This window comes from Nannobrachium achirus (assembly GCF_963921795.1).
Source record: "Nannobrachium achirus genome assembly, chromosome: 1".
In the NCBI taxonomy this organism is placed as follows: domain Eukaryota; kingdom Metazoa; phylum Chordata; class Actinopteri; order Myctophiformes; family Myctophidae; genus Nannobrachium; species Nannobrachium achirus.
The window spans coordinates 47,164,195-47,177,659 of NC_137810.1; the positions used below are offsets into that span (position 1 = coordinate 47,164,195).

The following is a 13,465-nucleotide window of genomic DNA, read 5'->3' on the forward strand; positions in this document are numbered from 1 at the left end:
AGTAAGTACAGTAGTCTACTATAGTCACTCTCTACCTCTGGTGAGACTTAACCTTGCTGATGGGACTGTTGGGACACTTTTATAGCTTTGTGACACTTGACCTCCTAAATACTTAAATCCCAAATCCTGAAGAGAGCTTACAGCTGTGCTGTAAGCCTGTTTTCTTCCGTTAGCTGTCACTCACTGTCTCCTCTGGCCGGTGTGCCTTCTCGTTTATTTAAATGCCAGTCAGTCATCTTAATCACCCGTGAAAGACACGCAGTGTACATGCATCACCGTTCCTCATTTACATGTCATTAGCTTGTAGATCAGGCGTGTCTGGCGCACTTTGTGAGCTTGTGGATGGTCTAATTGAACTATTTGTTGAAAGATCTTGATAATATGAAATAGGGCTTGCAACCTTCCTCTTCTACCCTGGATTTGAACCCGGTTTCCAGCTTTTTTTTAATACCATTGATCTAATAGAGCCTGCCTGCTCGCTCAGGAGATAAATTGAATCTTGACTATCAGGTTAAAATTAGTGTCAGATCCTGTGTTTAGGTGAGACGTGACATTTGAACACAATTACATTTTATTCATTTATAAATCATTTAAGGCATCACCTCACACTGTAGCGTTGTGGTGTTCATTTGCAGAAACACACTACCCTCTTGCCATATCATCTGTGTTTCCACTGATTGTTTAGGACAAGACAGGGATGTTTTTAGAGAGGAGAGGACAATTCCAGCAGGTATAATGTTATACCAGCAGGTATAACAGCTGGTATAGAGGGGCAGGTATAACTGCTGGTATAGAGGGAAATGATGTAGACACAGGGAAGTTACTATGCCTTAAGTGGTTAAACTTGTTATTTGTCATAAAACATCTACAGAGGGATCAAAGTTATAAGACGTGTTATAGAGGCTATATTGAACAGCCAGATGTGCCAGAATTGCATCTCCATGGTAACACTGCACCCGTTGAGGTACGTGTACCACTGCGACCTCTCTCCAGTGACTGTAAATTCTGTCAGAATTACACGTACGCAGACTGCGCGCGCGCACACACACACACACACACACACACACACACACACACACACAGTGACAGCACTGTGCATCGTGTTGTGTTTGAACTGGAGAAGCAAAGCAAGATATCATGTGAAGGTTTTACCAAGGTGTTCTCAGTGATTTCAAACAAATTCGAAAACGTCTCTTCACCCAGATCGAATCTGTGTTACTATATATGAAAAAGAAGAAAAAAAAAATATATAGTATATATATTCTTTTTTTGACCTGTTTAGTATAACAAATTGATTGTCTGCCTACATGCTGTTTTTATGCCATGCTTTTAACCCTGTAGCACTTTGAGATTCTCTTGAATGTAAAGTGCGTTATAAATAAAATGCATTATTATTATAATATTGTGTATGTTCATGTACAGATTGTACACAAACACACATCATTCAAGCTTGCACCGTCATACGGCCAAGTATAAATCTGTCTTCAAGCGCTGAGAACAGTGGTGAAAAAGAAAAGAATGATGTCGTGTACCAATACCAACCACCACCACAAAACTCAAAAAAGTATGGAAACCATTAGCTTTTATTGTTATAGTCATTTTTACAAAATGTGCTATTCCCTCAAATACTTCAGAACGTTTAGCACACAGGCCTGTGCCAGAAGTGGATTTCAATTTCACCATTATAATTTTTTTCTCAGACGTACAATAGACTAACAATACAAAAAAGAAAAAGGAAATAAAATCAAGTAAGTCACCTTGGCATGAGTTTAAAATCTGTTTTAGTTGAAACAAAGCAGACTTTAGTGCGACCTTGTGCTCCCAAGGCATGGCAAATACAGTATAAACATCGGTGTTCACAAGAACACAATCTTCACTTTGTCAGTCTGAAATCGAGTGGAGAAAAAAAGTAAATCTCCTGTGGATCACTGAACCTCGATGGTTTTGCGAGTCAAAATACTACCGCGAGGGTGTAAATTATGTCGTCGAGGTTGAATGCACATGTATCTCTTATATAAATGTAGATCTGTAATCTATGTATATGAAGAAAAAAAAAGGCTTGCCAGGGATTTAAGTACACTGTAAAAGCCAGTTGAGCATACACTCCTGAGGTGCATGAGGTGAATGCCAAGAAAAGTATGGAACATTAGTCGACTCTACAAGTACTGATGAGGATAAAACAGAAAACAGCCCTAGCTGTGTTCTGCCCCCCGCCCGCCCACTCCCACACCATTTATCTGGTTCTCGAAAACCCGATCTCCACACTTTACCACATCCAGCAGTACATTTACACAGTGGTCCCCGTCAATTTAACAACATCAACAACAAAACAAAAAAAAAGCTCATAAAATCTGGGTCCAATTCAGTCAGTGAATTCATCATCCTTCTCTGGTGGAACTTGACATGACTCTCGTTTTACACTTATTCAGAGATCTTCCTCCAAACAAAAACACCTGGTGGTTTTCCTTCCTAGACATCATCAGTAGCTATGTGGATCTGTATACCTAAGAACAGACCCTTTTTTACAAGTACGTTGTCTAGTCCAGCACCATTATCTTTTAGTCCCTCCAAAGTTTCTCTCCCCATTCTTTAAAGGACCACTTCACCCACTTCCAACTTATGTTCGTATAAATGGTGCTCGCTAATGTTCATCGTTAACATGCCACCATTTTCTGTCCATTCACTCCATGTCTCAGAGGAAGGCTGTGGACGGTTTCCCAAACCTGACATCGGTAGGCAGGTTTTGTAAACTTCGTCACAATTTCAACCTTTTTTAACTTTTTATTATTGCTTTTAATGCAAGGGAAATATCTTCTGTTTCTATGATCTTGCATTAATGCAAAAATCTAAATACAATTAAAAAGGTTGAAAACTTGTTTGAAATGACCAAACCTGCCTACCGATGATGTCATTGGTAGGCAAGGCAGGTCTATGAACTGTTCACAGTCGCCCTCTGAGAAAAAGACCAAATAGACTGAAATGTAGCAATTAGGATGTATTGAAAATGTGTGAAGTGGTCCTTTAAGCCAGAGTTATAGTCTGTTGCGAACGGTGTAGCGCACCGACAAGAGCAGATCTACAAGCTCACACTGCATATTGTACAGTACGTGACACCAGCAGGCAACAAAGTATAAATCAGGCTTTATACCTCCCCCGTCTTGCTTCCTCGTTAAGAAAAATAAAAGCTTCCTTTTCCCAAAGGAATGAAAAAAAAAATGAAAAATGAAAAACAGATATTTGTTTTGCATGGAAAAAAAACTAGCGTTGACAGCATTCCGTGTGAATTTCTCGTCCTTTTGAAATGCCATCCTTCGCTGCTTCTCCCTCTCTCGCCTTTTTATGCCCGACCAAGTGACGGAAAATTAACCGTCACCACCGAAGCCCCGTCCAATCACAAAAAGAAAGCATCCAGCAATTCAAATCGAAACAAAACGCTTAAACATAAAAACACTTTGTATAGACGAAAATGTACAGCAAAACCTGTCTAAAAAAGAAAATCAAGAATCGAGGGGGTCCCACGTGATTGATTCGCACTATAAAACCTTGCCATTTGAGAGAAATACGATACACAGCTCTCCCCGCAGAGTGAAACCCCATCATGATGCATTACTTGTGGAGAGATCATGCTTCAGCAAGTCATGGATCGATAATATTGCAACGAGTCACATTAGGAATGAAAAGTCTTTAGAATAGAGCACTTGAAGGGCTTTGTCGTTTGTTTGTGTGTGTGTGTGTGTGTGTGTGTGTGTGTGTGTGTGTGTGTGTGTGTGTGCGCGTGTGCGCATGCCAGGGTTTGCTTTGCTGTACAGTAGATACTCTGTAAGAGCACCTAGGGTCAGCTTGTCAAAGCCCACAGGGACATTAATATAAATACACATGGGGAAAAAACAAGTATCAGTCCTTCTTGAAATGATAGGCATGTGTGGCTCTTGTGCTGTAGAGCTCCGTCTACTAGGGGTTAAAACGCTTGTGGAGCTCTATGAATGAGGAGGGTTAAGGCCCAGAGGGGAGAGATTGAGGCCCAGTAGCAGCTACTAACAGACCAGTACATATAGGAAATATAAACCAAGCAGACATTTCCATTGGCGGAGTCTATTATGGAGTGTCATTTCATTTCCCCCTGTATTATTATAATAAAACGGGTCAAACCAAAGCGAGCTGTAGTCCCAGGTTCGTTCGTCTCCTGCGAATTGGCTTGCATGCACGTATCATTAAGAAGGGGTTCAGCGACAGAGAACGCCCAGACCCTCCCTCCCAACCCCTCCTCCGGTTAAGAGACGAAACATTGTGCAATTCCTCGCCCGTCGCTTGTGATGACATAACGGTGCAATATAGCGGAGATGTATCCCAAGAACCCATCGGTGGTTCATGTCAAGCCAGCTCCAGGTAATTTGATTAGACCCAGGGGATGGGGGGAGTATCATATTCTTGGGAGCGATGCCAAGCGTTGCTGATGATGGCGTCGTAAGTGCCGTGTCTCTTACCCCCCCCCCATCTGCTGCGTTCAGTAACACTCTCGTCACTTAATCGTCACTTAATCGTCCCGACAGTGGAAAAGCCGAACCGCTGCAGTCGGAGAGATGATGCGAGTGGTCCAGATCCAAAGCCATGTGCCAGCTTCTTTTCTTTACGCTAAACAACCCAAAAAGGCAGAGAAGAGCTTGTCTGCTTCTTTTTCTTCTTCCAGAAAACAAAGACTACTGAATAAGTTAAAATGCATTTTTTTCTATCTATTAACAGCATATTATTGGTTCGTTTTGTGTAACTCTAAAAAAAAATCATCTTTTTTTTTGTCTCCTTATGTACAATAAAGTGGGGAACAGTACAAGGCACACATTTAAAAACATCTGAATCGTTACAGATATATAAATAAGCAACAAAAATAAATCATGCACGGTAAACTCCTCGACGTTGGTTAATTAACTCTGAGAGAGTTGGTGCTACTCTCTCAAGAGTTTTTAAACAAACGCTCGGGGATTTTACAGTGTGAGTAGTGTGCTGTCCTCCAGCTTTTTCCAATCGTCCGACATTGTCCCGTCCCTCCCCTCTCTCTCCTTCTCTGTGCGACGGCCATCAGCGTTTCCCCCACCTTCAGTGGCAGCCGTGCAATGGCCTCTGGGAAAAGTTTTTTTTTTTCTTTTTTTTTCAGTGTGTGCGTCTTAGATCGGAGTCTGATCACTTTAGATCAGTTTGCGTGTTTTTAGTTTGTTTTTAGATGCTGTCTACGAAGCTGCCGGGGAACAGGCCGGTGCGTCCGTTCCTCTGCAGCGTGCCTTTGAACCAGCCGTCCTCACGCTTCCTGTGGACAAACACGATGTCGCCCTCCTTGAGCTCCAGCTCCGCCTCGCTCTGGGGCGGGTAGGACACCACCACCCTGTACCTGAGGATGGAGGTCAGAGAGAGAGAGAGATGAGACACTTGCTATTGGACACTGACAAGACACGTTACTGTGGATGTTATCTTCACTGTCGTGCAGAAACCTCTTATCAACTTTTCACATCAAGGTCCATTATTCAGCATTTGAGCCACCGACCACCGTTTGATGACATTTAGCCTCTCAGACCAAAAACTTAAAAAAATATTTTGGTTATTTATCGTTGGATTAGGATTTTGTCCCCAATTCTATGCTGTATTGATGTTGGTACCATAGGAGAGATGAATAAAAAGGCAAACGTCATACAGTAGGCCATGTATGACCTACTTGTGCACCAAGCGTGCCGTGAGGTGCACTCACCACTGGCATCACCGCTTCCAAAAAAAAACAGATATATTATGATATATATGCCAATGCCAATGACATCACCACTGGCATCACCAGGAATACTGGTCCCTCATTGGCTGTTAATGATGACGTTGCCAGAGATGCTGGTCCCTGATTGGGCTACGGTCTTAAACAAGAGAGGACACCATCACCGACAGACACCGACCAACCGACCGACAGACAGACAGACATACAGACATACCCAGCCGATCGCAGTACTTGCACGCTCTGCTTGCGAAATAACTATGTGTTAACTCATTATTTACCTCTCACATATGATGGGTCGTGCGTCGTGCTGCTGGGAGGAGAGGGAGGAGCAGGCTTGGCGAGGAGGCGGGGCGATGGGTGGGCACACTTCCAGGGGGCTGGCCTTGCGGAGGTGGGAGGAGGCGGCCTCGGGGGCCGAAGAGGAAGAGGAGGAGGAGGGGGAGGCGGAGGAAGCAGCAGCAGCAGAAGGTTCAGGCTCCGCCCGGCCAGCAGAAGGAGGCGGGGCGGTGGTGGTGGAGGAGGTGGAGGTCTCGGGTCCCGTGGCGCCCTGCGGCGTCTCCCCGCCCCCGGCCGCCGCTTGCTCCGCCTCCAGGGTGGGGGAGGAGGGCGGAGAGGGACGAGCCTTCTTCTTATTGGAGGAGAGCAGCTTCAGCAGGCCTTTCTTCTCCCGCTGCAAAAAGAAGGCACAATGTGAAACTCAGAGTCAAGACTTGAAAAATGTTTAGAGAGAACGAGACAACCAGGTGCTCACCGGAGACGCAAAAGACAACTAAAAAAAATTCCCCCAAAACAGTACTTCCTGCCTGGACCAGAAACGGAGCCGGATCAGCATTCCTTTTTTTGTCCGGAACAACCCACCACTTCCTGCCTCCGTTTGCTTCCTATGTAAATAAACACTAACACAGCTAACACTGCTGCTAACTCGGGAACAGTAGCTTGGATTTAGATGCAGTCTTTTGTGATCACGAACGGACCACTGCATGCACGTGTATCGTACACGATCCGTGCACCATCGTGCACGATGGACACGCCCATGTTAAAAGGTAAGAAACCCGGAAAGTCGATTTTTAATGAAAGCAGTCAATGAGTTAATAAAGGCTGCACCCTCTTTTAAAGCAGTGAAAACAGTCCCTTCTAAACAATTCAAAAACATTTTCCACATGGAAATGATTGTGCGATTATCTCAAACAATTGAGATTAGGCGATTATGTAATAATTGTGACAGGGCCTGGTACTCGTCTACGGCTCCAACAGCCGCTGGCTATAGCAGCTCTTCCTGAGCCCTTGGGGACACGGCTGTGATCAGGGGCGTCACAAGGGGTAGGAAAGTGGGACTGAGGTACTAGGGCCCAAGGTGTTGGAGGGGCCTTAATTATTTTATACTTTAGCTATTGAAAAATAGCAGATATACAAGCTCGCTGTGAGCTTTTAGATCTGCTATTTTTGAAAAGTCGTGAAAATGTGTGCAAATCTTTGAATATATGTATTTTTTAAGCGAACATTTGTAACTCAAATTTTGCTTCTGGGGGGTCCCTGGAACTAAATATTTTGAGATGGGGGTCCGTGGCACATGAAAAGGTTTGAGCTCCACTGACATCGAAACATAGGTTTGTCAAAAAAAACCTTAGAAGGATTTGAAATATTCAAAGATTTTCATTCAAAAATAGCAGATCTACAAGCTCGCAGCGCGGCACTCGGTGCCGCGCTGTGAGCTTGTATATCTGCTATTTTTCAATAGTTAAAGCACAGGGGCCCCCCAGTGAATCCTTGTACCCAGGGCCCAGAATTTGGTGCGACACCCCTGGCTGTGATGATGAGACACCTCAAACGCACCAACGCTCCGTGACAACCAGAGGGACAACAGCGGTTGTGATTAATCGCGACGCACAGCTCCGGGACGAGGCTGCCGGTTTCCATTTCACAAAACTGAAAAAGGAATTCTGTCTGTCAGCTTTTAGATTAATTATCACTTTTGCTTCTCACCCCAGCATGGAAATAAAAAAGGTTTGGATAATGCGTTGCGGCGGACGGAGGCCAATGGACGGGGACGCGTTGGGGACTCTCGTCAGGAGAAAACAAGACAGCTGGTGCCTGTTGGCCTGGCCTGAACCCCCACCCCCCCCTAACTCAATTCTCCAGGGCCGCTACAGGGAACAGACGGCGGCATTGTGTGCAAATTCAACATAAACCGCTCTCCGTCCACTGTCTATTTTCGACGAAGAACGGGGTGTTTGGTATTGTAAATAATTGGCAGTTAAAGCGGCGAGCACCAGTCTCTCTCTCTCTCTCTCTCTACGATGGGAAACATTTGGAGACACCTGGGTGAAAGCATTGCTTTCAATTTGATTGATTGATTGACTACTTTATAGATCAGAAATGTAAACAGCACGTGGTACAGTAAGACATTAAGGCTGAAAAGATAACACAAACTTAAGTCCTGGGGACTCGTTTCCATTGTGACCGCAATGGATAGTGTAAAATTAAGTAAATTAAGTAAAAACACGTTGTACTATTTCCACCACTGCCTACTACCGTCATAAATTGCGTGGCAGTTTAACGGGGGAAGGAATGGAACCCACCTTGCCGTCTTTGTCCGCTCTGCAGGCGAGCGCCGCGTTGGCTGCATTGAGAGGAGACCCGTTGCTGGCGCTGGAGGCGGCGTGTCCGCCGGGCATGATGGCGAGCACGGCCACGCCCCCCTCCAGAGAGGCGGCGCTCACGTTGGGCGGGGTCAGGGAGGCGGCGGCGCAGCCCATGGCGGAGGCGGCCGAGGCCGCGGAGCGGGAGCAGCCCTGGGCGACACCACCACCACCAGAGGAGGAGGAGGGCTGGGCACACACGCTGGCCAGGTGGGGCAGGTAGGCCACCACAGGAGGCTGCTGCGACTGGATGGGCGTCACCGCCGCGGTGGGACGCTCCTGACTGTGACACGACGCCGCCGCTGCTGAGAGAGGAGACAGGAGCCACGCTACTGTTATTAAACCTGTTTAGGCCTGAGGACGATTCTACAAACCTCCTAAAAAAATGCCCAAAAGGTTTTCAGAAGAAAAAAAGAAAAACGTACATCACTGTTGCTCAATGTGGGGACCCCCGTTGGTGGTCCCGACCCACAGGTTGAGAACCACTGGTTTAGAACAGTAATTCTCAAAAATAGCAGATGTACAAGCTCACAGCACAGCACAAAGTGAATTTAAAAAAAAAGAAAAAAATCACACCCGTGTGAAGTGGAGCTGTGTGTGTGTGTGTGTGTGTGTGTGTGTGTGTGTGTGTGTGTGTGTGTGTGTGTGTGTAGATCATGTGTACCGATTTTTGTGACATTTGAAGAAAATATGTAGGAAAAGGAGCAAAAAGTGTGTTTTGGAGAAAATTCAAGATGGCGGAAAATCTATCCTGGCGCAAATGGGCGTGGCCTATATGGCCTATATGGTCTTGACCCAAGGAATCCAGGGAAAAAATAATTTTAATTTTCCGATCTACGGTTCAAGAGTTACGGGGCAAAACGTAAAGTGGGCCGTTATAGCGCCACCATGAGGCCGAGTGATGTAATTATTTTTCGATTCATTCTTAAAATCATTATGAATCTCCTCTCCGAGGTTTGAAACTGTAGCTCCTATGGTTTACGAGAGAAAAATACTTGAAAGTGATTTCTTGCATTGTCCCATTATAAGTCAATGGGGACAATTAAGCGTCGTTTTTTGCCGATTACGTCGGCATGGTAAGGCGGATCGGAACGAAAGGTAATAGAACACCATTCCCGGCCGAGCCGCACATTTTGATGTATATATTGTGCGAGTGGCGTAAATGGTGCGGCACTAGTTACGCGCCGAAGTCAGGCTACTCTCAGGCTACATACAGACACACACACAGACACACAGACCCACACAGCCACGTATAGGGAGCTGCACACAGCTCCAAAAAGCTTTAATGCACTTTAAAATCACACCCGTGTGAAGTGGAGCTGTGTGTGTGTGTGTGTGTGTGTGTGTGTGTGTGTGTGTGTGTGTGTGTGTGTGTGTGTGTGTGTAGATCATGTGTACCGATTTTTGTGACATTTGAAGAAAATATGTAGGAAAAGGAGCAAAAAGTGTGTTTTGGAGAAAATTCAAGATGGCGGAAAATCTATCCTGGCGCAAATGGGCGTGGCCTATATGGGGAGATGCGTCTTGACCCAAGGAATCCAGGGAAAAAAGAATTTTAATTTTCCGATCTACGGTTCAAGAGTTACGGGGCAAAACGTAAAGTGGGCCGTTATAGCGCCACCATGAGGCCGAGTGATGTAATTATTTTTCGATTCATTCTTAAAATCATTATGAATCTCCTCTCCGAGGTTTGAAACTGTAGCTCCTATGGTTTACGAGAGAAAAATACTTGAAAGTGATTTCTTGCATTGTCCCATTATAAGTCAATGGGGACAATTAAGCGTCGTTTTTTGCCGATTACGTCGGCATGGTAAGGCGGATCGGAACGAAAGGTAATAGAACACCATTCCCGGCCGAGCCGCACATTTTGATGTATATATTGCGCGAGTGGCGTAAATGGTGCGGCACTAGTTACGCGCCGAAGTCAGGCTACATACACACAGACAGACAGACACACACACACACAGACCCACACAGCCACGTATAGGGAGCTGCACACAGCTCCAAAAATGATGAACAATTTAGACATTTTTAACACTAATCTGCTCCCCGGCAAGAAATCTTTTCAGACTGGGGAGGTCCGTGGCCAAATATTTGGGGGGTCCTTGATAAGAAAAAGTATGAGAATTACCGATTTAGAAGGCCTTTATAGAATTGGCCTCAGGCCTAAAGGCCATTTCCCACTGGGCGCTATAACAATACAAAATATCGTCTTCAATTGAAGTGGATGGTATAGCGTCCACACCACAACGATGAAGCCGTCATAATTGATGTGAACGCCGACACATTGTTATCGTGTCTGGTGGGAATGAAGCCTTTAATGGGTAAAAAGATTTGAGAAAACACTGGAATCTCACACACACACACACACAGGTCCTGTCCTACTATACCTGTCCTGACAGCGTTGCGGGCCTGGTTGACGGTCATCTGGGAGTTGACGTGCATCAGGACTTTAGGCTGCTGCCCCGTGGCCGTCTGGGCTGCCGCGACCGCGGGAGGAGGGAGGGGCTTGTTGAAGTCCCCGCCGGGCCCCGGGACGATGGCGGCGGAGGGGCTGACCATGGTCACTCCTCGGCCCGCCTGGGTGCACAGGCTCAGCGGCACTTTGGGCTGGGTGCTCCCTGACACCGTCCTAAAGGGAAGGGGGGTGCACAGAACAGCAACAATGTCAGAGAAACTATATGAGGTCCATACTGTAGGTTTTAAAGAGTTTCATCAGCCATGCTGGGATCTTACAGGTTATGGTTATTCTTTACCTCTTATCTGATTGATTGATTGATTGATTGAATGAATACTTTATTAGATGTTTGCATAGGAAAAAGTGGAGGACAACCACAAGAAAGCACAATGGCTTGTTGGGGTCTTTTTGACTCAATTCATATTTTCAAATCCATATATCATTTCATATTTTAACATTTTGTGTTTTTCCGTAAATCATACTACAGCGTCACACAAAAATTGCAAAAGTACCCGATCCCCAAGCTTTAGAGCTTGTAGATCTGCTACCTTTGTGACTTTTGATTTTGAATTCCGAAAATAACAGTTTTGGACATACAGTATGAGGTTCCTATGTGACAGAGATGAAATGCTGTTCAATATTGATGGTGTTTCTTTTGACTGTGAGTGCGCTGCTGCAGTGCAACATGTCATAATGGTCTCAATTGTTCATAGATATATTTCAATAAAATGAGTTTTATTATCAATCCTCTGGCAGTGTTGTTTTTGCAGCTTACTGTAAGTGACAAGTTTGGTCAAACGATCCAAGTGGTTTACAGTAATTGCAATGTGACGTCTTTGTAACAACAACACTAGTTAAAAAGGTACAGTATACAGTGATAAAAATCAGGTAATTCTGTTAGTTAAGCTTAACATAATTGAGCAAGATTGTATTTCCTTTGGTGTGAGCAGTCAGATAACTGGGCTGGAACGCACAATGAATAGCAATAATGCAATAAAGATAATGAGCAAAGTATTTACAGCCTGCAGTGAATGTGTGTGTGTGTGTGTGTGTGCGTGTGTGTGTGTGTGTGTGTGTGTGTGTGTGTGGATAATATGCCCACGTATGTAAACGAGTGAGGTATTGTGTGCTGCTGTGTGTGTGTAACACCATATCTTGTCTCCCTCTCAGGTAAAAACCTCATATTATGACTAAAAGAGTTAATTTTCAGGATTCAAATAAAAAAAACAGCAAAATTAGCAGATCCACCAGCTTTTGTGTGACTCTGTAGTATGATCATTAGGGCATTGATTTAGGAAAAAACACAGAAAGTTTAAACATGGAGATAAGAGCAGGGGTCATCGCCATGCTGGCTTGTGATGGACATTTTTGGCAACATTCTTTTTTTGCCACGGACATAAAAATGATTGAATATTACCAGAAAAACATAAAGGAGCAAGTCCTGAATGACCATAACAGGTTTGTAACTCTTGTTCAAAACCTGTTCAGGGGCGCCCGCTATAGCTTACTGGTCCAGGCGCATACCACTGCCACATAGGCATGGATGCCTGGCGGCGGCGCCGGTTCGATTCCCGATCCGGAAGACCTTTGCCGCATGTCACTCCCCATCTCTCACCCCATTTCCTGTCAGTCTATACTGTCCTATCCAATAAAGGCATTCAAATGGAGCCAAATGGACCCTTACAGGTCCATTTGGTTCCAATTGTACACTCAAGAGTTAAGGGGGTCCTTGCAAATAAAACATTTGACAACCCTAGTACTAGTTGGACCAAGCCACGGACACATTTGTCCGTGTATGGACATATCGATGACCCCTGCATAAGAGGTTTCTGCCCCGACAGACGATGTGTACGGTATGTTAGCATGCTGACCTGCTGACAGGGCTCATGTAGTTCCCAGGGAACACTCCTATCTTGCCGGTGTGCATGGAGGTGCCCTTGAACCAGCCGTCCTGACAGCGCTCCAGAACCAGGAACATCTCGCCCTTCCTCAGCTCCAGCTCGTCATCCTTGCGGGGCGTGTACGGGAACATGGCCACGTAGCTGCACAGATAACACACACACACATTAGAACGAGAACAATATGTCCAAATCCTAGAATACCCAAGCGTGATACAGGGTATGGGACACGGTCTAACTATGGCACAGGGGCCCTTAACTGTTCCTATTGTCGCCAACCAGGGCACAAGGCAGCTTTGTGTCCACAAAACATAACAAGGCTAATTTGTGCTATGTTCCTAGACCAGAGTTTCAGCCGACTATGCAAATTTCTTGGGCCAAATCCCGATATGTAACCTCGGTTCTTGTTAATGGGCAGGATGCTGAAGCATTGTTGGATACAGGTAGTTCCCAGACACTGGTGAAAGTTAAGTTTGTAGATAAAGACCCTATAGGGTGTGCCAAATGTAGTTCTAAGAGTGGCCATTTCTTGGGTCAACACAGCCTTACACAGGTGTTCTGATTGGAGTAGTTGGATTAGTTCTATGCAATCAAACAATTGAAACACCTGTGTTTTGACCCAAGAAATGGCCGCTAAGGACTACAATTGCGTCACCGCTGGCACACACTATAGACTTAGCAAAACGGACCCTACGGTACTTGCAACTGTACTGTACTTGTA

At 45.2% G+C, this 13,465-nt stretch overlaps 1 protein-coding gene across 1 annotated transcript in view; it reads right to left on the minus strand.

The window, feature by feature from the left end:
- Positions 1 to 5,198: 5,198 nt before the first annotated feature.
- sh3rf1 (SH3 domain containing ring finger 1) overlaps positions 5,199 to 13,465 on the minus strand; it is a gene marked incomplete at its 5' end in the record, with an annotated part of 85,607 nt that continues 77,340 nt past the window's right edge. The window contains 5 exons of the mRNA XM_080723590.1: positions 5,199 to 5,380; positions 6,028 to 6,419; positions 8,329 to 8,690; positions 10,779 to 11,020; positions 12,718 to 12,888. Coding sequence (XP_080579716.1) covers positions 5,212 to 5,380; positions 6,028 to 6,419; positions 8,329 to 8,690; positions 10,779 to 11,020; positions 12,718 to 12,888 — 1,336 coding nt within the window. The 3' untranslated portion in view covers positions 5,199 to 5,211. The remainder of the gene's footprint in view (positions 5,381 to 6,027; positions 6,420 to 8,328; positions 8,691 to 10,778; positions 11,021 to 12,717; positions 12,889 to 13,465) is intronic.